Consider the following 25469-nt stretch of genomic DNA (forward strand, 5'->3'; position numbering starts at 1 on the left):
TGGACGCTTACAAAGCTTTGATCTGCTTCAAGAGAATGACAGGGCAGAAGTCAGGCTGCAAGCTAATTCCTGCGACGTCTCAGCGTGGTGACGGCTGTGCCCGTCGCTGTTACCTGTTAGAGTGTCGCAAACAGTCCTCCAGCACAGACCCCCGGGAAGATGAATAAGACCATTTAAAGGCACATTTGTGAGGCGGTTCTATTTGCATTGATCAGCAATTAGTGAGAGAAATAGACAAAGGACCAGAAACGTAAACTGACGTCAGTTAAATCACGCTGACAACACGGAGCATGAAATCTCATCCATTAAAACGTGGTCAGCGATAGCCATGATTTGAGACGCAAAGAACCGTGTGGCTCCTGATCGTTTACATCCTATTAAGTCTGAGCCAATGTAACTTGAAAAGGCTTCAGAAATAATAACAGGACAGTTTTGTTAATCGTGATAATTAAGCTCAAATGTGGAGATTTTCTGTAGGTCCTAGTTCGTATGAAATACACATGGGTATCGAGCCCCTCACATCAGTGGCCTGTTCTTAAGAACCAGACTTTCCCTGTGAAAACAGTGGCCAGGAGCCTGTTCTCCGTGACCCCAAGTGGGAAGTCACACCCATCTGCACCCCATGCACTGCTAGAGTGTCAGTCGCTCAGTCTGTGTGTGACTCTTGCGAGCCTATGGACTGTAGCCCACCAGGCCCCTCTGTCCATGGGACTTCCAAGGCAAGAAGACTGCAGTGGGGAGCCATCCCTTTCTCCAGGGGATCTTCCCAACCCAGGGATGAAACCCAGGTCTCCTGCACTTCAGGCAGATTCTGTATCATCTCAGACACCAGGGAACATTCCTCAACTGTGTCTAAACCACAGTAAAGACCCACATGTAGGTAACAGATGTTTGTTACCATGTGTAGGTAACAGTCACGCTTGGAGTAAAGTACTTAAAACATTGTTCCCTGGTCACTGAAAGTGGATATGGTTGTTAGTAACACAGCCTTACCCAACACCTGCAAAACACACAGACACACACACATGACTACATACATGTACACACTTATGAACAGACACACACGCAGATACACACACACAGAGTTACACAGATACACACACTTAGATACACATTTGGGAACACAGATACACACACACAGACACATAGACACAAAGGCACACACACTTAGGTACACATTTGGAAACACAGATACACACACACACACAGAAACACACACACACACACAGACACATAGACACACAGGCACACACACTTAGATACATACACACACTTAGGAACACAGACACACAGATACACACACACCTAGACACCCACACGAGACGCGCTCATAGAAGCAGCTCGGCTCTGCCCGCGGCTTCCAGGCACAACCAGAGCTGGCGTCGTCGTGAGACCCAGCGACGTGCCAGGCCTCGCCCTCTCACCTGGATGACGGTCAGATCCCTCCTCTTCGGGTTGCTGTCTGAGAAGACACCAGGCCGGGGGGCAGGGGGCTGGGCCCTCGAGCCCAGCGAGATCCTGCCCGGGTGCCCAGGGAGCTCCCCTCGGTCGGGCCTGAGCTGTGCAGGCTCTGGTCCCAGGGAGTTCGGAGAAGGGGCGGTGGTGATGACAGGCTCCAGAGCCCTGACCCTCGGGGCTCCGGGGCTGGCACGGGTCTCCCACAGGAGACCCAGGCAGCGGGCAGTCTCTTCTGCACACAGGCTGCAGGCCGCCTTCTGGCTGCAGAGCGAGGCCAGCCCTGCTCTCAGCTCCGGGCGCACAGAGGCAGCCCGTTCTCTGTCCCTCGCCGTGTCCACGGCCTTCCCGCATGACGGCCCCCCACCGCGCCTGGCTGGGAGCGCCGCAGGCCCATTTCTGCCCACCCTTTCCTGCAGGTATCACGACTTTTACCGTACTTGATGCATTTGTAAGTAAACATGAAAATCCAGCTGTTCCTGAAAACCCACGTCTCTGCAAACACAAACACCAGGGGAAGGACGGGAGAAATGAGGCAGTCAGCAGACAGGCACTCACCCTCGGCCCGGGCTGGGAGTGCTGCCTCTGCTGGGGGCCGGGCTAGCCTCCTCCAACCTCTGGGGCACTTCCGGCAGTTAATGCAAAACAAACACAGGTGAAACCCAGCGTTTACTTGTGTGAGCGGCAAGCGCACGTGGCAGCTGCGAGGACGCCGGGGCCTCCGGCCGCAGTCTGTGGCTCTCGGTTGCCACCCGGCTGCCAAGCTCCCGCAGAGCACACTGTGAGCCGTGTGCGGCTGCCTCGGAGCCTGCCCACTCCTGTGCCCACAGACGGCATCTGCAGTTGTCCGAGTCCAACGGGGGCTGAGTACTGTGTTTTACATGATTTTAAAATGCATTGTCATTAAAGAAAAAGGAAACAGGACATTTTTTTTCCCAAGTTCATGACCTGCATCACTGCCATTCACCGCAGGCAGCCACTGGTTGTCCTGAACTCACCCCCAGTGACAGCAGAGTCTGGTCACAGGGCTGCCCTTCCTGGTGCTGGAGAGGCGCCCTCTGCGAGGTCAGCGGTGGGGACACAGGTTCTGCGCTAACTCGGCGTCACCTGAGCCTACCACGTGTTTCCAAGCTCATTTGTTCAGCGGACACTGTTGCCAGTGCTGACTGTGGCCGAGGCCCCATGCAGATTCTCAGGAGAGCAAAGAGCAAGAAAACCCACGAGAACAAGGTCCCTTCCTCCAGGCAGCTTCCCAGGATTGCTGCCTGCCTTTTGTGGTCACACTGGGGCACCAGGAGGGCCCGGGGTCATCTCCCCGTCAGCTGACTAGCAAGCCAATGCCCTGCGGACCCCTGTGTTCCCCTCTTCCGGGAGGTGGGTGAGCACGACCTTCTCACCCTCTGTGCCTGCTCCTTGGCACCCGGCGGGGAGTGGAGGGGAGGCCGCTGACGGAGACAGGCCCAGAGCAGGGGGTGGCGGGCCCAGCGCTCGCCAGTCTCCCCTCCCTGCCCGGGAAGCCTCTCTGCCGCTGAGGTTCTCCCTGCACTTAGTAAGTCCTGGCCGACTCCCCATTCCGGCTTGTCTCTGCCCCCAGTGGTGGGGCGGCTGTTGAGAAAGTAAGTCAGGGTTCGCTCACCAGGTTCACCTGTGTCCCAGCACCAGGCTTGGGTGCAGACAGGGCACCACCGTGGGCGGTGTGAGCGGCGGGTCGGGCCCTTGCTGCTAGCCCTCGCCGCCTGGCCTGGTGCCTGAGTGCCTGCACAGCCCTGCTGCCCCCCTGCCCGCTGTGGGCCCTGAGGGCAGAGCCAGCACTGTGCCTGAGGACCGCCTGACGCCTCCCTCTCCTTCCCAGGAGCTCGAAGCAGAGCGTCCCAGACGAGCGGAGCCTCAGCCTGGAGGGTGGCGTGCTGGCCGAGGCCCTGCAGCGCTACCTGCCCTACCTGGAGGCTCTGTCCCAGGCAGCCGCCGCCGCCGACGCCCTCCCAGGGCCGGAGCTGGACAGGCCACCTGCCCAGGTGAGCCTCGCAGCCCTCGGGTCGGGGCGGTGACCCTCGCGGCCCTGTGCTCGGGGTGTTTCGTTGTCCAGGCGCACACAGGGGATGTTTCCCGTGCCTGCGGCCCCTCTGAGCTCTCCCCACCATGTCCCGGGCGAGTGGTGGGCGGGGTGGAAGGACGGGGGGCCTCCCCGCCCCCTGGAGGGCCTGTGTGCACCCCTGTCTTCCTGCGCCCCCTGACAGCTGTCCGTGGGCACCGCTCCTTCGGGGCGTCCTGTGTGCCAGCTGTCAGGCCCTCGGGTGGGAGTTCCTTCTGCAGCGGGGCCAGTCTGCTCTGGAGACCTCTGGGACTCGAAGCCCATGGAAAAGAACAGTTTACAAATGCATCGAGCAGTCTCGTAACCTTCTGGATGGGAAAGGAGGTGTGCTTTCATGACAGCCGGTTAAAGCGGCACTGCCAGCTGTTCACTTGCCTGGGGGAGCAGGGCCTAGAGGTGGCGTCCGGGGCCCTCACGCATGCCGAGGAGGGGCTCTGGGGGCAGCACCCAGGTCCGCGTGCTCGGGAGGGCGGGGTATGTGACAGCCGCACTCCTGCCGCCTGCAGAACTCGGCCTTGGGTCTGACCCAGAGGCTGCCCGGAAGGCGGATGAACACCCCCAGGTTTGGTCAGGTCACTCCCCAGCCCCACCCCAGCCCTGCCCCAGGCCGCGCGCCGGAACCCCGGGGTGGGTTGGGTTGCTCCGCCAGGCTGTGTCCCTCTGCCACGCTGTGCCCTGGGTGTTGGTGGCAAACACGCCCCTTTCCGCAGCCTGCTCGTAGCTCCTGGAGAAGGGGCGCTGACTCGGTTCCCCAGGTTCTGCAGCCCGAGCGGCCCGCGTCAGCCCGGTTCTCAGCCCGGTTCTCAGACCCCTCCCGGCTTTGGGCTCTGGGGCCCGTGCAGGGCGGCCGTGTGGGGCATGGGGCGGCCGAGCGCAGGCCCCGGAGGGGAATCGCACAAAGAGGGAGGGTCTGCATCCCCACTCCAGCCCTTGGCCCCCTGCTCCAGGGAGCCGCCTGAGCGGGGCAGGGTGGGGGGTTTGAAAGCTCTCCTGTGAGCCTTCTGCAAGCTCCTCAGCGCAGGCCGTACCCCTGCTGACCCGGCTGCACTGACGCTGTTTATTTGGTGGATGTGGCAGCCCACTCCAGCATTCTTGCCTGGAGAATCCCGTGGACAGCGGAGCCTGAAGGGCTGCTGTCCATAGGGTCGCACAGAGCCAGACACGACTGAAGGGATGTAGCACGCATGCGGCGCTGCTGAGGCGAGCACCACACTGTGTATTTTAATGTTAAACTCGGGTTTTCCACCTTGCACTTTCTGTGAAGCAGACACCGAGCTGGGTACCATGGGGCTGCATCGACGCCAGGACCCTGTCCTGGCGGCCGGCAGAGGGCAGCGCAAGAGATGCCCGGGGTTCCGACGCTGGTGCTGTGCTGCCTTGGGAGGCCGCTCCCTTTCTCTGTCCTCCCGGGTCCTGCCGTTGGGCAGTGATGGTCTGGACATCAGTGGGAGGATGAAGCTCTCAGCCCAGGGCTCAGTTCATTGTAGTTTCTAGAAGTAGTCATCCCTGTTTTAGAGGCAAAATGGAAACCAGGTCAAGTCTGAAAGCCATCTGCTGGATGCTCAAAGGTGTGCTTGGCTCCATGAGAGACTCACAGGGGCGCGGCCTGCTCACGAAGAAAATCTGATCTGTGCCCCCCCCCACCCAGCACCCAGGGGCGAGGCCGCTGCCCGGCACACCGCCGGCAGGACGGACTCCGTCTCCTCTCACAGCAGAAAGCCAGCCTCGCTCCTCGCTCTCTCGATGCTGGGGATTTGAGAATGTAAAACAGAAATCGTCTGGGGCTCCCTCCAGTGGCCCGGCGAGTCTTTACCAGCCCGGCCTCGGCTCCGGCCGTGGGCATTCCGACTCCGTCGTGGGGACCCCGGGGCGGGTGCCTGGGCAGCGGGCATGAGCAGTCAGTAACGAGCGACCCGCGTGGAGTGCACGCAGCGAGAAGGCGGGGACGAGGCGCTCGGTCAGTGACAGGCGAGGGAGAAGTCTGAGCGGAAGGCGTTCCGGTGAAGTCTCCCCGTGAAGCAGTTGGACGGGCCTTCCTGATGAGGTGTTGGTGGCGCCGAATGAAGCCTTGAGCCCAGGTCCCAGGCAGGCCGGCGGCTGCTCAGCTGGGTGGCGATGGCCGACCGTGGTGGTCAGTCCTAAGCCCGCCGGCCTGTTTCTCATTCAGGTTTGGGCACTCTATGGCGTGAGCTCTGTCTGGCACCAGACTTGGAAACACACGTGGGGCAGCCTTGCCCCCTGGGCCCCGGGTGGCTGTCAGCGCCCAGGAGACTGGGGTTAGGGGTGATGGCGACCCGGTGGGGCATGGGAGGTGGGGCCTTGGTCCTCTGGGAGGGGCCCTGGCGATGCCCAGGAGTGCGGGCTCAGCTCTGCCCACCTCTCAGGGCCCAGGCTCTGACCCTGGGATGCCCGCAGAGCCTCAGTGCCCACCCCAGCTCAGAGGGCCCAGAGCCGGGCGGGCTGTCTGGCACCTGCCCCATCGAGGGGGAGCCACTGCTCTCTGCTGGCACCAGTCATTCCTCCAAAGGCTGCGCCCTGCTGCCCTGGGCTGCCCACGAGATGACGCCTGTGCCCCAGGCCTCTCTCTGTCTCAGGACACACGGCTGCCGACACACCGCGGTCCTGTCCAGCCGCCTTCAGCAGCTGCCACCTGCCAGCAGGTCTGGCTTCTGCGGTCTTTGAGAGTCCCAGCCGGGAATGAGGCCCTGGGGCCCTGCCTGGGCCGGGCTTTGAGAGTCCCAGCCAGGAATGAGGCCCTGGGGCCCTGCCGGGGCCGGGCTTTGAGAGTCCCAGCCAAAAATGAGGCCCTGGGGTCCTGCCTGGGCCGGGCTGGGTGTGCTGCTGCTCCTTGCAATCCAGCGAGCCCTTCGCCTCTCAGAAGCGCCCAGTTTGAAGAACGGATTCTGTGCTCGTCTCACCGTGCAGCTGTTTGAGCATGATGGTCACAAGGATGGTTCAGAAAAGGAGCACTCGGCAGCTTAGGGCTCAGGTATTTTTATGCTGTGTTGAGATAGCGGCTTCTCAACATTGGCTTCTGGCTCAGGCGTTTTTATTCTGTGTGAGATAGATGCTTCTCATTATGTTAAAAAAGGTGCAAAAGTCTAGAAATTATCTTCTGTGTCCAGGGTTTAACTGAGGAGAAAGCCCTGGTCATCTCTCCGATGAGCTGACATGGACTCGGGTGTGAGAAGCGTTTGTGCAGACCCGGCCAGGGCTTTGGGCAGCGCTGGCCGATCTCCCTACCCGTCAGCTGATGACATGTCTCAGTTGGAAGCGTAAGCTTTCGACACTGGTGATGCAACCAGTTTCCGGTGGATTACTTTAGGAATCACCTTTTCCGTGTATGTCATCAAGCATGTAGCTGTCATGATCGTCAGAGAAGAGCTCTGAATTTATGGTGCCGAACTGTGTTGTTTAGTACTAATGACTGGCTGAACTTGAGCCGGAAGGGCACATGGGGTCAGGGGCTTCCCAGAGGGTGGGTGTTGGACAAACACCCAGAAGTCAGCAGTTGAAGATGTTTGGATCATCTCGAAGGGCAGAACGTCAAGAGGCCACCCCAGTCCACTCTGACAATAGGAACAGGCCAGGTGAGCTGCTAAACCATAGCCTTAAAGGAAAAAGCCCACGGAGCTAATACAAAGAGCCCTGAATGAACTAAATTCAGAAAGGGAGGAGATCCTTCTAGGGAAGAAGAGACCACAGAGACTTCCCTGGAGGCAGGAACCATGGGGGGAAGCCGGGGAGAATGCAGCTGAGGTTTTTAAGGAGCCGTTTTCAGTGGAGACTAGTGTGAGGGTAGAGCCCAGAGTCAGGCTGCACAGAGCGCCGAGTGCCAGAGACGGGAGCTGGGAGACGTCCTTCCAAGGGGCGCCAAGCCCTGCTGAGCACACCTCACCCCTTGAAAGTTTTGGACGAGGCAACGTGGTGGAGAAAGATTGATGTGTAGAGTGCAGAAAGCCAGGAAAAGAAGTGTCTTGCACATGTCGTGTGGGGCTGTGAATCAGAGAGAGCTCCAGGTTCAGAAAGCTGGCGGCTGACTGCAAAGCGCGAGGCAGCGCTCGAGGCTGACTCCAGCTTGGACCTGAGCCTGAGCCTACCCTCAGCATTACTGTGGGCAGGAGTGACCGAATCTGACCGACTTGGCTACAAAGTCCACACCATTTCAGTGACAGATTCCACGGACTCGGACGGAGAGAAGACGGGTTAAATATGATTTGCTTTGGTCTCCATTGCTCATTCATGCAATAATCAAACGTACAATCCCAATTATGTATGACTGATCCAACATGCAATCAAAAGTCGGGAGACCCATGAAGGACAGCAAAACGCCACTCTGGTCGAGAGAGTAAAGAGTGGATAGGAGGAGACCCAGATATGACTCAGGTGCTGGAATTATTAGAAAAGGACATCTTAATAAGTAAGATAAATATGTTAAAGGATTGAGTGGGAAAGGTGAAAAAACATAAATGAACAAATGGGAAATTGCAGCAGAGAGATGGGAACAGTAAAAAAGAACCAAATGGAAATGCTAGAAATTAAAGGAAGCTCAGAGGTGAAGGACTCATTTGAGAAGCTTAATGATAGACTAGCCACGTGGAGAGAAGAATCAGTGAATTTCAAGTCAGGTCAGTAGACATAGTCAAAAATAAAAGAAAAAATACAGAAAAAGAGTGTGAAATGGAACAAAGCACCCAGACACGGGGCACAACGCCAAGTACTCTAACCTGCACGGTTGGAATCCTACATGGGAGAGAGGAAGCAGAAGAAATGGTTAAAGAAGTAGTAGTGGCTGGTGTTTTTCCAAAAACTGATAAAGCTAATCAAAACATAGATGCAGGAGACTGGCTGAGCCTCAGGCAGGATAAATACAGAGAAAACAAAATCTAGGCATATCATAAGCAATTGGGGGAAAACCAAAGATAAAGAGAAAATCTTAGCGGTATCCTCAGGTAAACAGATGCCTTACATCCGGGGGCTGTTGATAAGGACGATGTCTCGCGTCTCGTTAGCAGACCAGACAACAGTGGAACCAACAGAAAGGGCACAAAACCCCGTCGCCTTGGATTCTGCACTGTTCACAACTGTAGGGGAGCGGGAAGCACTCGAGTCTGGAACACTCGTGCCTCGGATGCGCTGAAAGACATTCCTCAGCTTAAAGAAAGTTGACGCAGAGACGCCAGTATCTGCTAAGGGGAAGAAAAGAACCAGAAATAGTAAATTGGCAAGTAGCCAGGAATGAGAAACCCACATAATATTTGTAAATTTCTGGACAAAAACAATTGGATGTTTAAGGCAAAATAATTAACACGGACTGTGAGGTTTTTAGCTTATGTGGAAGGAAAATACATGATGGCCAGAGCACAAACCTCGGAGGAAAACTGCAATTAGGTGGGAAGCACAGGGAACTCGGGCCTGGAGCTGTTGTCCAGCTTTCACGTGTTAATTTTTTAAGCCAAAGCGAGGTCCCCAAGTTGCCTCCTCCAGACCCAGCTGAGAGCAGTTCTGCATTTTCCAGCAGGCAGCCTGCCGGTGGGGCCACTTCCCTGGGGCCCCGCCTGAAGCCAGGCCTGGGACCAGATCCCAGCTGGGCCCCTCCTCCCAGGAGAGCTTGTCTCCTAATCCAGGAAATGAGGCTAGTGGTGTCTCTAAGGTCCGTCTAGTCAAGGCTATGGTTTTTCCTGTGGTCGTGTGTGGATGTGAGAGTTGGACTGTGAAGAAGGCTGAGCGCCAAAAAATTGATGCTTTTGAACTGTGGTGTTGGAGAAGACTCTTAAGAGTCCCTTGGACTGCAAGGAGATCCAACCAGTCCATTCTGAAGGAGATCAGTCCTGGGTGTTCTTTGGAAGGAATGATGCTAAAGCTGAAACTCCTGTACTTTGGCATCTCATGGGAAGAGTTGACTCCTTGGAAAAGACTCTGATGCTGGGAGGGATTGGGGGCAGGAGGAGAAGGGGATGACAGAGGATGAGATGGCTGGATGGCATCAGTGACTCGATGGACGTGAGTCTGAGTGAACTCCGGGAGTTGGTGATGGACAGGGAGGCCTGGCGTGCTGCGATTCATGGGGTCACAGAGAATTGGACACGACTGAGCGACTGAACTGAACTGTGTCTCTACACAAGGGTGGCTGAGAAGGTCAGAAAGAAGGGAAACACGTCAAGTCAAAGCCCAGCCTGGCCCTGGCAGTTGGAAAATGCCACCCATGCTGCAACCGTCGTAGTCCTCCGGGCGGAGCACGCATGCCACCTGCCTCGGGCTGACCCGGGCGCACAGGAGCCGGCGGCTGCCTGCTTTGGAGCATCCCCTGGGCCTTCTGACCGCAGGCGTGAGGCCGTGGGTGCAGCTGCGGAGGACAGAGCGGGAGGAGAGTGTGCTGGAGCAGAGGTGAGGGAGGGCTGGGGTCGGGGGGACACCACACATGCTTCCTGTCATAAGTGGTCTTCGAGACCAGTTCTAAGCTACTTAATGTGACATCATGGCCAGATGTTCAGAACTGAACACCCAGGCTTCGCATTGCTGTAAGCCTCCTGCAGAAATCGTCACCCCTGTGGTTTGGAACTTAACACCCCTTCAACCTCAGATTTCGTGAGCTCTAGAAGCTGATAGCAGAGACAGCACAGGCACCATGGTCAGACAGGGGCCAGCGTGAGGCTCTGGACGGAGGGATGCCTGCCCTGGTCACAGCGCTGCCATGGTCAGAGAGGGGCCAGTATGAAGGCTCCAGACGGAGGACGCCTGCCCTGGTGACAGCACTGCCGTGGTCAGAGAGGGGCCAGCGTGAGGCTCTGGACGGGGGGACGCCTGCCCTGGTCAAAGTGCTGCCATGGTCAGACAGGGGCCAGCGTGAGGCTCTGGACGGAGGGACGCCTGCCCTGGTCACAGTGCTGCCGTGGTCAGAGAGGGGCCAGTGTGAAGGCTCCAGACGGAGGACGCCTGCCCTGGTGACAGCACTGCCATGGTCAGAGAGGGGCCAGCGTGAGGCTCTGGACGGGGGGACGCCTGCCCTGGTGACAGCGCTGTCAGTAGGAATAACATCTTCCGGCTGCCAGCGTGGGGAATGGGCAGGGCAACTGGAGCCTGCAGTGTGGGGCGCTGCAGCCCCTCCCCTGTGCTGAGAGACCAGGAGCACCTGGCCAGCACTGCCCTCTGTGGCCTAAGCGCAAGCAGGCAGGGCAGGCACCCCGTTCCTGCTCAGCCCCCAGACTTGCTGCCGCCGGTGGCACTGTGGGGCCCTCGTTAGGCAGCCTGTGGACACCACCACCGCTCCTTGCTTCGTCACGCCTGCAGCAAATGTGTCTTGATCAGCGTGCTTGTCAATGCTGCCTTCAGGCTGTGAGACAAACTGGAGGAAATGTTTGTTATGCGGTCAAAAGATGGCCCAATTTGGGCTTCCTAATTTGTTTTGGATGCTTGGCACAAGAGAATATCTGACGAGCGTGAGTGACCAGTGTATACATGAAAATCTCCTTCACTCAGCGTCAGCTGGCATGTGGCACCCGAGAGCCTGCAGGCTCTGGCAGGCTGAACTCGTAATTGAGTGATCTGGGACTGGGGCCGGCGGACTTCCGTGGGAGGAAGTAGCCCGACGTTCGGCTCCAGGACCCCGGCCCCAGCACGGCTCGGGGCAAGTGGAGACATCCAGGCAGGGAAGTAACGCGGACTGTGGCTCCAGGAAGCGGCCGTGGTTTCCCCAGCTCAGGATGACTACTGCCTTCCAAACTGCCTGTCACCAAACCTCTTTGATACTCTTTCCACTACCAAGTCTGTGACTTGACCCCATTTCAGTCGGCAAGCTGTTTGAAGACAGGCCCATGTTTGAGGCGTTCCACCCCCCACCGTCCCCCACCCCAGAATGTAGAACGTGGTCCAGAGCTCAGCACACAGCAGCGGTGGTGGCTGTGATGGTGGTGATGCTGGTGATGCTGCTGATGGTGGCTGGAGCCTGGCCAGTTCTCCTGCTTTTCAGTTGCTAATCTCCTGATTTGGGCAACTGCTGTCTTAACGATTACTCAGTGTTATCTTAGGAAACCTGAGGTCATAGGTCTGTTGAATTGAAGTTTAAAACACCTTCAAAACAGGGCTTTGAGAACTGTCCCAGAATCTTATTGACTCAGAGGTGCGAGTGCACAGAGCCCACCAGATCGCTGCCCCAGGGCTTGTGCCCGGGTCCCCGAGTCTTACAGGAGGCGCAGGTGTGAGATGGTAAAGAGAGCGACATCACTGGTGTGAGCAGGCCGGGGGCTAGCCGTGAGGAAGTGGGAGCCCCTCCACGTCTGTGCTGGGTGCCACGGCCACCCCCACTGCACTTGGAGTTAGACGACCCATTAGGGCAAAGGCCACTGAGAGCAGAAGCGGGATCCGAGCCAGGGGCCAGCGCCCTCTGCTCGCTCGCTCAGTCAGGATGTGAAGCCGCAGGCGGGGGGTGACCGTGAGGACGCTCCCTGTCCCCAGCCCGTGCTGGCCTGGGCACCCGGCGGCAGGGTGCACGGTCCCCAACACCAGGGCCCCCGCTGTCCCTCACGGGACCCGGTGTGACTTGGGAGAGCTGGCGTTTCTATTATTTCAGTCTGCCTGCTAAAACCCTCTCTCCCTCTTCACCTTAACTTGGCTGAGAGCACACAGGACCCCACAGGCTGTTCATCGCAGTCAGTCCCAGAGCTCACTGGCTTGACGGTCACTCACCCGGAGGGCCCGCAGGGCCTCCACCCGCCTCTGCACCGACCATAACAGAAGGCCCTTCGAGCAGAAGCTGCCTTCACACATAGGGAGCCGGTGCTTCTGGCAGGTTGATGAGCCTCTCAGAGGCTGTCCAGCCCCGCGCTGGGACCCCAGGCGTTCCGAGGCAGCCTGCTCAGCGGGAGTTCAGCTGAACTTGAGATTGAGCCCCGCGCCCAGTTTGTGCAGAAGTGCTAGAGGGCCGTTTGCTGTGGAGGCGTCTTGTCTCCTCCCCTCCTTCTCTCCCTTGTGAATCTTTTCTTCCTCTAAAGGAGAAGCAGTTGATTTCAGCCAGCTGGATGGAATTAAACATTTTGATGACAACTACAGTTACATCCCTGGTGGCTCAGCTGGTAAAGAATCTGCCTGCAACGCGGGAGACCTGGGCTCGATCCCTGAGTTGGGAAGAGCCCCTGGAGAAGGGCAGCCCACTCCAGTATTACCTGGTGAATCCCCATGGACAGAGGAGCCTGGTGGGCTGCAGTCCATGGACTCACAAAGAGTCGCACACGACTGAGTGACTAAGCACAGCACAGTTACATCATTTTAGAAATAAACGCAACGTGACAGATAGTGGTCAATCTCCTGTAACAGAGGAAAACCAACTGTCAAAACGTCAAGTGATTGGCCGAGCTTCCTACGTGAGAAAGGAGAGCAGCACGCAGAGCAGCAGGTTCCGGATCCAGGCTCGCTGCCCCCAGATCTGTGCTGTAGGCTGAGCCCCAGCATCATTGGTAGAAACAGACAGCAGCCTTGGGAGTCTGAACCACCATCGTAGGTTCAGTGGTGGCTGCACGTCTTAGCTGGGGAGGGGCACGTGGAGAACGGGAAGCCCAAGATTCTGAGAGCTTGTGGCCCCGCACCCCACCCGGAGCGCACAGTGAAAGCCGCGTCGAGTCAGACCCTAGTGGGAAATTACTGTTTGTCCGTGAAATTTTGATGACGTGTCAGAGGCAGGACACTGAGACTTCTAACGTTTGTACAGCTGCCCTCGAGGTGAGGAAACTGGGCCTTGTTCTGTGGGCAAATCAGAATGTGACGGGACCACATGCTCCTGGGAGAGTCCTGAGTGAGGCGGGAAGGCAGGGGAGGCCAGGGAAAGGCCTGGATCCACGCTGTGTGTGAAACCAGGCGCCCCGGCAGCGTCGCCGGTTGGACAGCACCGTCAAAAGGATCAGATTCAAAAGGGGTTTCAGTGACCAGCGAAGAAGGGAGCTGCAGGGAAACTGACGTCAGACACGGGGTGCAGCCCTGGGGAGCCCCTCTGCGGAGCCACAGCAAACCCCCGGGGCAGGGAGAGGCCTAGGCGGACCTTCCCCACCGAACATACAGCCCGGGAGAAGGGGTCGGCGTAGCTCCGCGGCAGGAAACGCAGACCCGACCGGCAGGAACCTCCTCACGGTGCAGGGCGGCCGAAGGCAGACAGCGCTCATTGCGGTAGAAGACGGTGAGCGCGGACACCAAGCCGGCCGGCGGGGACACGGTCCGCGGCTCCTGCACAGTTAGCGCAGGGCCACCCACCGGTCAGCCAGGAGGAAGAACCCATGTTCACACGCAGGCTTGTACACGGCTGTTCACAGCAGCGTTCCTCACATCGGCCCCAAAGCGGAAAGAACCCGAAGGTTCCCCAGCTGATGAATGAAAACGCAAGCGCGTTCTCTGTCCTTAGAGCAGACTTCAGGGGTACCAGGGAGCGCGGCACCTACCGCTGCCTGCTGGCGCGCCTGGGGTGGGCATGCTCGGGGCGAGAAGGGCGGCAAAAAGTGACAGTCGCCCAGTCGTGTGGGACTCTTTGCGACCTCACGGACTACACAGCCCACGGGATTCTCCAGGCCAGAACACTGGAGTGGGTAGCCTTTGCCTTCTCCAGGGGATCTTCCCAACCCAGGGGTGGAACCCAGGTCTCCCGCGTTGCAGGCAGATTCTTTACCAGCTGAGCCACAAGGGAAGCCCGCTCCTTGCAAGAAGCAGACACCAGAGGCTGCGCGGGGCTGCCCCACAGGAAGCGTCGGCACACGCGGGAGAAGGACGCAGGACGCGGATGAGCCGCTGCCTGCGGGAGGGGAGCCCGGAAGGGGTGCGGGTGTCCAGGCGGCAGACAGGTGGTGTCCGCGCCGCTCGGTGGAGGCGCTGAGCACACGGATGGGTCGAGGCTCGCGGCGCGCGGGCTGCGCTTCAGTAAAGCCGCTGTGGAAAGACTGCGGGAGGACCGCGGACGCGCCCGCCCATCGGTGGAGGCGAACCTGGGCGCGCCTGGGGTGCTGGGACGCGCCTGCGGCCCAGACCCGGGGCCACTGCGGGGCGTGGCTGGCGATGGGCGCTCACCCGCTGTTTGTCCCCCGCCCCTGCAGGGTGAGGACCCCCTGGCCGACAGCGTGCTGACCTTCGTGGCTCAGACGTCCGCTCTGACCTACGCTCCCGCGGCGCGCGCGGACCTCGCAGGGGGCCGCCCCCTGCGCACGCTCCGCCGGCTCCAGCCGGACGAGCTCAGCCCCAAAGTGGCCGGCGGGGTGGACAGGCAGCGTCTGGTGGCTGCGCTGGGCGCCTACGCGGCCCGAAAGGCCCCCGCGCCCGCCAGGGACGGCGACCCCGCGCCCCGCGGCCTTGTGCGCGCGCCTTGGAGAGCGCCTCGGGTCCTGTCGGCGCCGGCGGCCCCCCAGAGATGGCCTTCGCCTACGGACCGCAGGGATGCCCCGATCACAGACGATGGTAAGCACCCTGCGCCTTTTCGGGGGCTCCAGTCTTTCTCTGGCGCCTGCCTAGGCTGGACCTTCGAGGGTCTCTTCCCCTTCCCGAGGCTCCCCCTCAGAGAGGGGTGGGGTGTGGGGAGGTGGCCAGGCTGGTCCTGTGGGGAAGGGGTGTCAGACTCAGGCGGCTCAGTGTAGGTCTCCTGCCCCGGCAGCCTCACTGTTCCCTGGCCTTGTTGATGAAGATGCTGGGGGGAGGGTCACAGGCCCATCGGGCCCACGTGGTGTCTGCAGGGTTGACTATGAAGGGGCCTCACTGTTTCTCACGCCTCCCCACTCCCGTGGGCAAGCTCACGCTCAGCTGCTTACTCTGTGGGTATCACGGGTCCCCAGGAGACCCCAGCCTAAAATGAGTGCTGTCCCAGTTGCTGGAGGGAACTTGGGCCTGTGAAGTGACCGACCCCCAAGCCACACCCCAGCACCCTGATGTGAGTCAGCCCCGCAGTGGTCATCGCTGGGGGACGGATGACCGCTGGCCTGGCCTGGTCTCTACGACGCCCGGGGCCCTCATCTCTTCTAGCAGCCTTTCCCTGAGACCGTAAAATGTAAAGTGAGATTGCGATCAAGTCTGACTTCTCCTTTGAAGATATGCAAATCATAACATCAAGCAGGTAGCAGATTAAAAAAAACAGGGACTGCGAACCTGTTCCGGTTAGCGCTCCCCCTGTGAGCAGAGGCGTCACTGAAGCCACCGTGAGTCCCCTGTTGCCCACATTGTGCCCTTCAGCTGGTGGCTCTCTCCTCAGCCCCCCTTTGTCCAGACGGCCGCTGTGGTGCTGCAGCTGGAGGGGGTGCAGAGCTGTGACTGCGGGCAAGGGTAGGTGGTCATCGGCCACTCCTGTCTCGGGGAAGAAGGCACACTGGGCTCAGGTGGCCCTGGCGGGCGGCCTGCGGGCAGCGGCTCCTTTGCTCCCCACGTTCCCCTCCCTGGGCTGTGCCCGCTCTAAACCGCAGGCTCCCCGGGAACCCCTCTCACTGGCCTTGCCGCCTCCCGCTGCCCGTCGTTCCCCAGCGCTGTGCTTCCTGATCTGGCCCCGCTCAGCACCCATCACCACTGTCCACACGCTGCCGACGGCCAGCCCTGCCCTCGATGGGCAGGCAGAGGCCTGTGTGTGGACCCCTGCCCCTCTCCATGGTGCTGACGCCAACGCCCCTGCTGCGTGTGCCCACCCAGCCGAGCGTATAAAGTCTGAGCGTCCCTTCTCTGGCTCCTTCCTCATCGCCCCCAGCTTAACACAAGCCCCGTTTGTCGACTGCCTCTGCCCCGGATGTTGGAACCGGGAAGAGAGAAATACCGTCTCAGGCGGCAGGTGGTCAGCTCCGTGTGTCTGTTGTGCCCCCCGCCCCGGGGTCAGCTCCACCCCCCATCACTGGCCCCTCCTCGCTCCGCACACCCTGAGGTTCGGGGCTTCCGGAACACCCGCCGAAGATGCTTCTCCTCTCTCCCGTGACTCACTACCGGCGTCTTTGGGTTGTGGTTTTTCCTGTGCTAAGCTGCAGTGTCGGTTATCTTTTTATATATGTTGTCTTCCCGGCCGCACCGTGTGCTTTAAAGGGAGTCATGTAAGATGTCAGTCATGGAACAAGCAGAGAGCCTTGTAGGACGGATGCTCACACACGCCTCGCTGGGCTCCGACAAGCAGCTCCTGGCTCCTCTCGTTGCTTCTGTGACCCTCCCCTCCCCTGCACGCCCCCATCAAATTTCATCTGTCACGCATGGCACTGCATTGCCCAAAGATGCGGCTCTCGAATAGACCTCACCGAGTAGCTTTATCACGTGCTAGAGTTGATGCTGATGTCTTCATATCACCAAACAGCTAATCCGTGCTTAAATTTTTCAGTTGAAAATTTTCTTTACAGTTGGTTCTTTGAAGTCAGATCTGAAGAAGGCTCACTGAATAGGTGGATGTACCTGTTAAGCCCCTTTTAAACTACAGAAGCTTCCTCCTCCCTCCTTTCTCCCCTTCCATCATTTTTTTTTTTAATATCTGAAAGTTTCAGGTGCACAACATTTTAGTAGGAAACCTGTGTGCACTGCAGAGTGATTGCCACCAGAGGCCCGATTGCACCCCTCCCCATGCAGCTCACCTCTGCGCTCATCTCGGGCCCCCCACCGCTTCTTCTCTGGTAGCCACTGATCTGTTCTTTGTATCTATGAGTTTCTGTTTGATTTTGTTTGTTTTGGATTCCACATATGAGTGAAATCCTGTGGTTTTTGTCTCTTTCCGCCTGACTTGTTTTACTACCTTAATACCCTCTAGGTCCATCCATGTTGGGGCAAATGGCATGATTCCATTCTTTTTTGTGACTGCGTAGTATTCCACTATATAGATAATGGATAAAGATGCGGCGTGACACACACACCCCACCTTATCTTTATCCATTCGTCTGTTGATAGACACTTTGGTTGCTTCCGTATCTCGGCTGTAGTAAACAATGCTGAACATGGGCTGCATGTTATACATATTTTTTGAATTAGTGTTTTTGCTTGCTTTGGGATGAGTACCCAGGCGTGGGATTGCTGGATTATATGGTGCTCTTTTTCCTTAGTTTCTTGAGGCGCCTCCATGCTCTTCACTAAAGCGGCGGCACTGGCTGCGTTTCCACCAGTGGCCACGAGCGTTTCCTGTTCTCCACATTCTGTGCAGCGTTCATGTTTCTTTCTTTTCAACAACAGCTGCTCTGACAGGCGGGAGGTGATAGCGCAGCCTGCTTTTGATTTTCTTTTCTCCGATGATTAGTGATGCCGAGCGTCTCTGTACATCTTCCGTGGAAAAATGACTCTTCAGATCCTCAACCCATTTTTAAAATTCAGGATGTTTGGCATTTCTTGTCGTTGTTGAGTGTATTAGTTCTCTTTGTATTTGGGGGATTAAACCCTTATTGTTATATGCTTTTAAGATCTCTTTTCCCTTTCAGGAGGGTGCATTCGGATTTTCATAATGGTATTCTTTGTTCTGTAGAAGCTTTCTTTTTATCTAGGAATCAGCGAACTAAAATGGACTGGAATGGGTGAATTTAACTCAGATGACCATTATATCTACTACTGCGGGCAGGAATCCCTTAGAAGAAATGGAGTAGCCATGATGGTCAACAAAAGAGTTCGAAATGCAGTACTTGGATGCAATCTCAAAAACGACAGAATGATCTCTGTTCATTTCCAAGGCAAACCATTCAATATCACGGTAATCCAAGCCTATGCCCCAACCGGTAACGCTGAAGAAGCTGAAGTTGAACGGTTCTATGAAGACCTGTAAGACTTTTTAGAACTAACACCCAAAAAAGATGTCCTTTTCATTATAGGGGACTGGAATGCAAAAGTAGGAAGTCAAGAAACACCTAGAGTAACAGGAAAATTTGGCCTTGGAGTATGGAATGAAGCAGGGCAAAGACTAATAGAGTTTTGCCAAGAGAATGCACTGGTCATAGCAGACACCCTCTTTCAACAACACAAGAGAAGACTCTACACATGGACATCACCAGATGGTCAACACTGAATTCAGATTGATTATATTCTTTGCAACCAAAGATGGAGAAGCTCTATACAGTCAGCAAAAACAAGACCGGGAGCTGACTGTGGCTCAGATCATGATCTCCTTATTGCCAAATTCAGACTTAAAGGAGAAAGTAGGGAAAACCACTAGATGATTCAGGAATGACCTAAATCAAATCCCTTATGATTATACAGTGGAAGTGAGAAATAGATTTAAGGGCCTAGATCTGATAGAGTGCCTGATGAACTATGGACTGAGGTTCGTGACATTGCACAGGAGACAGGGATCAAGACCATCCCCGTGGAAAAGAAATGCAAAAAAGCAAAATGGCTGTCTGGGGAGGCCTTACAAATAGCTGTGAAAAGAAGAGAAGTGAAAAGCAAAGGAGAAAAGGAAAGATATAAGCATCTGAATGCAGAGTTCCAAAGAATAGCAAGAAGAGATAAGAAAGCCTTCCTCAGCGATCAATGCAAAGAAATAGAGGAAAACAACAGAATAGGAAAGACTAGAGATCTCTTCAAGAAAATTAGAGATACAAAGGGAACATTTCATGCAAAGATGGGCTCGATAAAGGACAGAAATGGTATGGACCTAACAGAAGCAGAAGATATTAAGAAGACATGGCAAGAATACACAGAAGAACTGTACAAAAAAGATCTTCACGACCCAGATAATCACAATGGTGTGATCACTCACCTAGAGCCAGACATCCTGGAATGTGAAGTCAAGTGTGCCTTAGAAAGCATCACTACAAACAAAGCTAGTGGAGGTGATGGAATTCCAGTTGAGCTCTTTCAAATCCTGAAAGATGATGCTGTGAAAGTGCTGCACTCAATATGCCAGCAAATTTGGAAAACTCAACAGTGGTCACAGGACTGGAAAAGGTCAGTTTTCATTCCAATCCCAAAGAAAGGCAATGCCAAAGAATGATCAAACTACCGCACAATTGCACTCATCTCACATGCTAGTAAAGTAATGCTCAAAATTCTCCAAGCCAGGCTTCAGCAATATGTGAACCGTGAACTTCCAGATGTTCAAGCTGGTTTTAGAAAAGGCAGAGGAACCAGGGATCAAATTGCCAACATCCGCTGGATCATGGAAAAAGCAAGAGAGTTCCAGAAATACATCTATTTCTGCTTTATTGACTATGCCAAAGCCTTTGACTGTGTGGATCACAATAAACTGTGGAAAATTCTGAAAGAGATGGGAATACCAGACCACCTGACCTGCCTCTTGAGATACCTATATGCAGGTCAGGAAGCAACAGTTAGAACTGGACATGGAACAACAGCCTGGTTCCAAATAGGAAACGGAGTATGTCAAGGCTGTATATTGTCACCCTGCTTATTTAAATTATATGCAGAGTACATCAGAGAAAGGCTGGGCTGGAAGAAGTACAAGCTGGAATTAAGATTGCCAGGAGAAATATCAGTAACCTCAGATATGCAGATGATACCACCCTTATGGCAGAAAGTGAAGAGGAACTAAAAAGCCTCTTGATGAAAGTGAAAGAGGAGAGTGAAAAAGTTGTCTTAAAGCTCAACATTCAGACAACGAAGATCATGGCATCTGGCCCCATCACCGCATGGGAAATAGATGGGGAAACAGTGTCAGACTTTATTTTTTGAGGCTCCAAAATCACTGCAGATGGTGATTGCAGCCATGAAATTAAAAGACACTTACTCCTTGGAAGAAAAGCTATGACCAATCTAGACAGCATATTAAAAAGCAGAGACATTACTTTGCCAACAAAGGTTCATCTAGTCAAGGCTATGGTTTTTCCTGTGGTCATGTATGGATGTGAGAGTTGGACTGTGAAGAAGGCTGAGCGCCGAAGAATTGATGCTTTTGAACTGTGGTGTTGGAGAAGACTCTTGAGAGTCCCTTGGACTGCAAGAAGAGCCAACCAGTCCATTCTGAAGGAGATCAGCCCTGGGATTTCTTTGGAGGGAATGATGCTGAAGCTGAAACTCCAGTGCTTTGGCCACCTCATGCGAAGGGTTGACTCATTGGAAGACACTCTGATGCTGGGAGGGATTGGGGGCAGGAGGAGAAGGGGACGCCAGAGGATGAGATGGCTGGATGGCATCACTGACTGGATGGATGTGAGTCTGAGTGAACTCCGGGAGTTGGTGATGGACAGGGAGGCCTGGCGTGCTGCGATTCATGGGGTCGCAAAGAGTCGGACACGACTGAGCGACTGAACTGACTGACTCTTCGTTGTGCAGAAGCTTCTCAGTTTGACATTGTTCCATTTGTTTACTTTTCTGCATTTGTTTCCTTGCCTTTGGTGTCAGATCCACGAAAATATCTCTAGGATGTCATGAAGTTACTGTGTATGTTTTCTTCTCGGACTTTCAGGCTTTCGGGTCGTACCTTCAAGTCTTTGGTGCGTTTGAAGTTGATTTCTGTGTGTGGCGTAAGGTTGCAGCATAGTTTCACTCCTTTACATGTGGCTGTTCCGTTTTCCTGACACCATTTACTGAAGAGGCTGTCTTTTCTCCATTATATATTTTTAGCTCCTTTATTGTGGATTAATTGACCGTACAAGCTCTCGGTTTTGTCCCATTAATCTGTGTGTCTGTTTTTGTGCCAGGAGAAATACCACAGTGTTTTATAACTGTGCCTGCATGAGTGGTCAGTGGTGTCCAATTCTTTGCAACCCTGTGGAGTGGGGCCCAAGGCTCCTCTGTCCATGGAATTCTCTAGGCAAGAATCCTGGAGTGGGTTGCCATTTCCTCCTCCAGGGGATCTTCCCATCCCAGGGATCGAATTGACATCTCCTGAGCCTCCTGCATTGGCAGGCAGCTTCTTTAACCACTAAGCCACCTTGGAAACCCCTTGGGGTAGTATGAACAGTTAGCAATGTTAATTCTTCTGACCCATGCACAAGGAATGATAACCTTGCCCACTAGAGAATTCTTGGTCGGAAGTGGTTTCCGTTCAGCACTTTGAACATGTCATGCCACTCCGTTATGGCCTGCAAAGTTTCTGCCAAAAAACCTGCTGACAGCCTCGTGGGGGTTCCCTTGCGAATAACAAGTTGTTTTTCTCTTGCTGCTTTTAGGATTCTCTCATTATCCTTAACTTTTACTGTTTTCGTTATAATATGTGTTGGTGTTAGTGGAGGTGATGGAACAATGGACTGGTTCCAAATTGGGAAAGGAGTACGTCAAGGCTGTATATTGTCACCCTGCTTATTTAACTTATATGCAGAATACATCATGAGAAATGCCCAGCTGGATGAAGCACAAGCTGGAATCAAGACTGCCGGCAGAAATTTCAGTAACCTCAGATATGCAGATGACACCACCATTATGGCAGAAAGTGAAGAAGAACTAGAGAGCCTCTTGATGAAAGTGAAAGAGGAGAGTGAAAAAGTTGGCTTAAAGCTCAACGTTCAAAAAACTAGGATCATGGCATCTGGTCCCATCACTTCATGGCAAATAGATAGGGAAACAATGGAAACAGTGAGACACTTTATTTTCTTGGACTCCAAAATCACTGCAGATGGTGACTGCAGCCATGAAATTAAAAAGACGCTTGCTCCTTGGAAGAAAAGCTATGACCAACCTAGACAGCATATTAAAAAGCAGAGACATTATTTTGCCAACAAAGATCCATCTAGTCAAGGCTATGGTTTTTCCAGTAGTCATGTATGGATGTGAGAGTTGGACTATGAAGAAAGCTGAATGCCAAAGAATTGATGCTTTTGAGCTGTGGTGTTGGAGAAGACTCTTGCGAGTCCCTTGGACTGCGAGGAGATCCAACCAGTCCATCCTAAAGGAGATCAGGCCTGGGTGTTCATTGGAAAGACTGATGCTAAAGCTGAAGCTCCAATATTTTGGCCATCTCACGCGAAGAACTGACTTCTTAGAAAAGACTCTGATGCTGGGAAAGATTGAAGGCAGGAAGAGAAGGGGACAACAGAGGATGAGATGGTTGGATGGCATCACCGACTCAATGGACATGAGTTTGAGTAAGCTCTGGGACTTGGTGATGGACAGGGAAGCCTGGTGTGCTGTAGTCCATGGGGTCTCAAAGAGTCAGACAGGACTTAGCAACTAAACTCATGTGCTGGTGTGTCTCTTTGGGTTCATCTTCTCCAGAATTCTGTGCGCTTCCAGGACCTGCATATCATGTCCAGTTCTTTGCCATCCTGTGGACTGGGGCCCTCCAGGCTCATCTGTCCATGGAACTCTCCAGGCAAGAATCCTGGAGTAGGTTGCCATTTCCTACTCCAGGGCGTCCTCCCAACCAAGGCATTGAACTGACATCTCCTGAGCCTCCTGCATTGGCAGGCAGCCTGGATATCTGTTTCCTTCCCCAGATTGGGGAAGTTTTTATCACTATTTCTTCTAGTAATCTTTCTGGCCCTTTCTCTCTGTCTCGTATCCTTCTGGAGTCCCCATAAAGCAGACGTCATTTCACTGGATGTTGTCCCAGAGGCCCTCTGGGGTGTCTTCACGTGCTAGGACCCCTTTCGTTTTGCTGCTCTGTCCAGGCGAGCTCCGCTGCTTGTCTCCAGCGGCTGACTCCTGTTCTGCCTCATCCAGTCTGCAGTTGGAGCCTTCCAGCAGATCTTTCTGTTCCGTTATAGCTTCTGTTTGGCACTTTCTTGCAGTTCCTACTCCTTTGTCAATCCCTGGTTGTATTCCTCCATTCTCCTGACTTCAGTGAGCGTCTTTATTGTTTCACACCCTTCCAGGCGAGTTGCTTCTCTCTGTTTCCTTGAGTTCTTTTTCAGAGGTTTCGTCTTGTTCTTTTCATTGGAACGTAGTCCTCCGTCTCTTCATTTTTTGGCCTGTATCAACCACCTCCCCAGTCTTGAAGGAGCGGCTGTTTGTCAGAGGCGTCTTGGGGGCTCACACATACAGCCCTACTGGCCACCAGAGCCAGGGCTCAAGGGGTGTTGCATTGGGGTCAGGGTTATGATGGGACACTGGTGGGCAGCATTATCACCCGACTGGCTGAGACCCCCGGAGGTGCTAGGGTGACCCTACTCTCGGCACAGTGCTAAGGGTTTAGGTGGCAGATTTCCACGCTGGCGCCCGCAGTGTCTCAGTCCCTGGGGAGCAGCCCAAGTGGTCTTGTCCCTCCAGCAGGTGCTTCAAGGTCAGTGAGTGGGTGCCCTTCCTCTGTGGCTGTGCTGCGCACCCAGAGGGCTGAAGCGCAGACGAGAGATGTGGGTGACTCAGAGAAGACACCCTCCTGCAGGACGGCCGAGTCCGATTCGTGGCTGTCATGGCTCAGGAGAACTCATCCCTGCTCCAAATACAGCAGTCTGACCACAGATTTCATGTGTGTGGGGAATGGGCATTTGGTAAAAACTTAGACAAGAGACCCTCTTCCTTTGTTTATTCACTATTTACACCTTGTCCCTGTGAAAAAGCTTGAATTCACATAACATTAAAAGCCCCGCGTGCAGGACCCTGGGGAAGGGTGCGTGCTGGGGCGTGGGGTGGGCTGCAGCCACTGGGCTTGCATCTGCTGTCAGGATGGAGCCCTGGTTGGCAGCCGGGAACGCAGCTCACCGAGCGCTGCTCTCGGGTTCTGTCCTCGGCTCGCCACAGGAACCAGAGCCTGTGAAGACTGTTTGCTGTGCTTTTAACCAGTTGTGAAAGTAGTGAAGGTTACGGGGAGACCCAGAGTTCTCCACGTGCAGAGAGCCCCGGCTCAGCGCCGTGCACGCTGCTGTGTCCTCCGGTGCCCGGGCGTGTTTGCGAGGCCTCACCCGCCCCCCAGCCCACCCGGGGCACGGCCCACTGCTCCCCACCCTTCCCCAGTCCCTCCAGCTCATCTGCCGGGCCTTGCTCTTCCTCCAGCTCTAGGTGAAAATTCAGGCGAGGCTCATGAACCCCAGGCACCCTTAGGTGATGAAAACTGCCCCATCCACTTTTTGTCTGTAAAAGCTGAGGTGTATGCACACTGGCTCTGGTCCAGATGCAGCTCTCAGCTGCAGAAGTGCAGTGTGGAGCTGCACGCCTGGACGCCTGCCATCCAGCCTTCACTCGGAGAGGGTTCACAGCTCTCACACCCAGAGCGGATCCTGTGAGTGGGATCCAGGCCCCTTGTGGGCTCAGCCCACTGAGCTGACAGACAGGTTACCGGGGCTGGTCCCGGGCAGCCCTTCCCGTGGCGTTTTCTGCTCCAGGCTGCATTTGCCCCCAGCACGTGTCTAGGATGCTCGCCTGAGGGTTCAGCCTCACGTGGATCTAAACGAGGCATCCCTTGGCAACACTTGGACTCCAGCCCCACTACCAAGTGAATCACGTGAGTAAGGCCGAAGCTGATCTGATTTTTTGTGCTGTGACTCAATATTACGTGTTTAGAGAGAGGCTGGTGCCTGCGGTCTGCGAGTATGACACCGTGGCCTGTGTGGGTGCTGGGCGCTTTATCCCAGCTGCGGGCCGGGGTTTTCATTCAGCCTGAGTGATGCGTGCCACCTGGCTGGGACACCACAGGCCCCAGGTTGGGAGGAAAACACAATTTACTTGTGCTGCTTTCAGTGAAAATAGATAGGAAGCCAATGCGTGACGATTATGCCCAAATCTCCTGGGTGGAGGCCCAGGTGAGGTCAGGATAAAATAATAATCTCTCGTGGAATTTGTCTAAACCCATCGCAAAGTACCGGAGATGGACTCTAGCAATTAAATGAATTGTATACTTTCTAAACAAAAGGAACGCAGGAAATTCCCCCTGATGATGGTGGTGGTAGTGATGGTGATTATGAGGGTGATGGTCTTTACGGTGATGATGGTGGTGGTGATGGTGGTGATGGGGATGGGGATGAAGGTCATGGTGGTGGTGGTGATGAAGGTGATGAAGGTGATGGTCATGGTGATGGGGGTCATGGTGATGGTCATGGTCATGGTGGTGGTGATGATGGTGATGATGGTGGTGATGGTGGTGATGAAGGTGATGGTCATGGTGATGGTGGTGATGGTGGTGATGGTGCTGGTG

The 25469-nt window shown here is 55.2% G+C and overlaps 1 protein-coding gene across 2 annotated transcripts in view; it reads left to right on the forward strand.

Moving 5' to 3' along the window:
• The window catches only part of PTPRN2 (protein tyrosine phosphatase receptor type N2), a 607146-nt gene that overhangs the window by 205133 nt on the left and 376544 nt on the right, over positions 1-25469 (forward strand). For both annotated transcript variants that reach the window (XM_086394674.1, XM_086394675.1), the window contains exons 5-6: positions 3308-3470; positions 14617-14974. In XM_086394674.1, coding sequence (XP_086250800.1) covers positions 3308-3470; positions 14617-14974 — 521 coding nt within the window. The remainder of the gene's footprint in view (positions 1-3307; positions 3471-14616; positions 14975-25469) is intronic.

Source organism: Bos grunniens, chromosome 4, assembly GCF_055505025.1.
Source record: "Bos grunniens cultivar Pamir isolate PY7600 chromosome 4, Bosgru_T2T1.0, whole genome shotgun sequence".
Classification (NCBI taxonomy): Eukaryota; Metazoa; Chordata; class Mammalia; order Artiodactyla; family Bovidae; genus Bos; species Bos grunniens.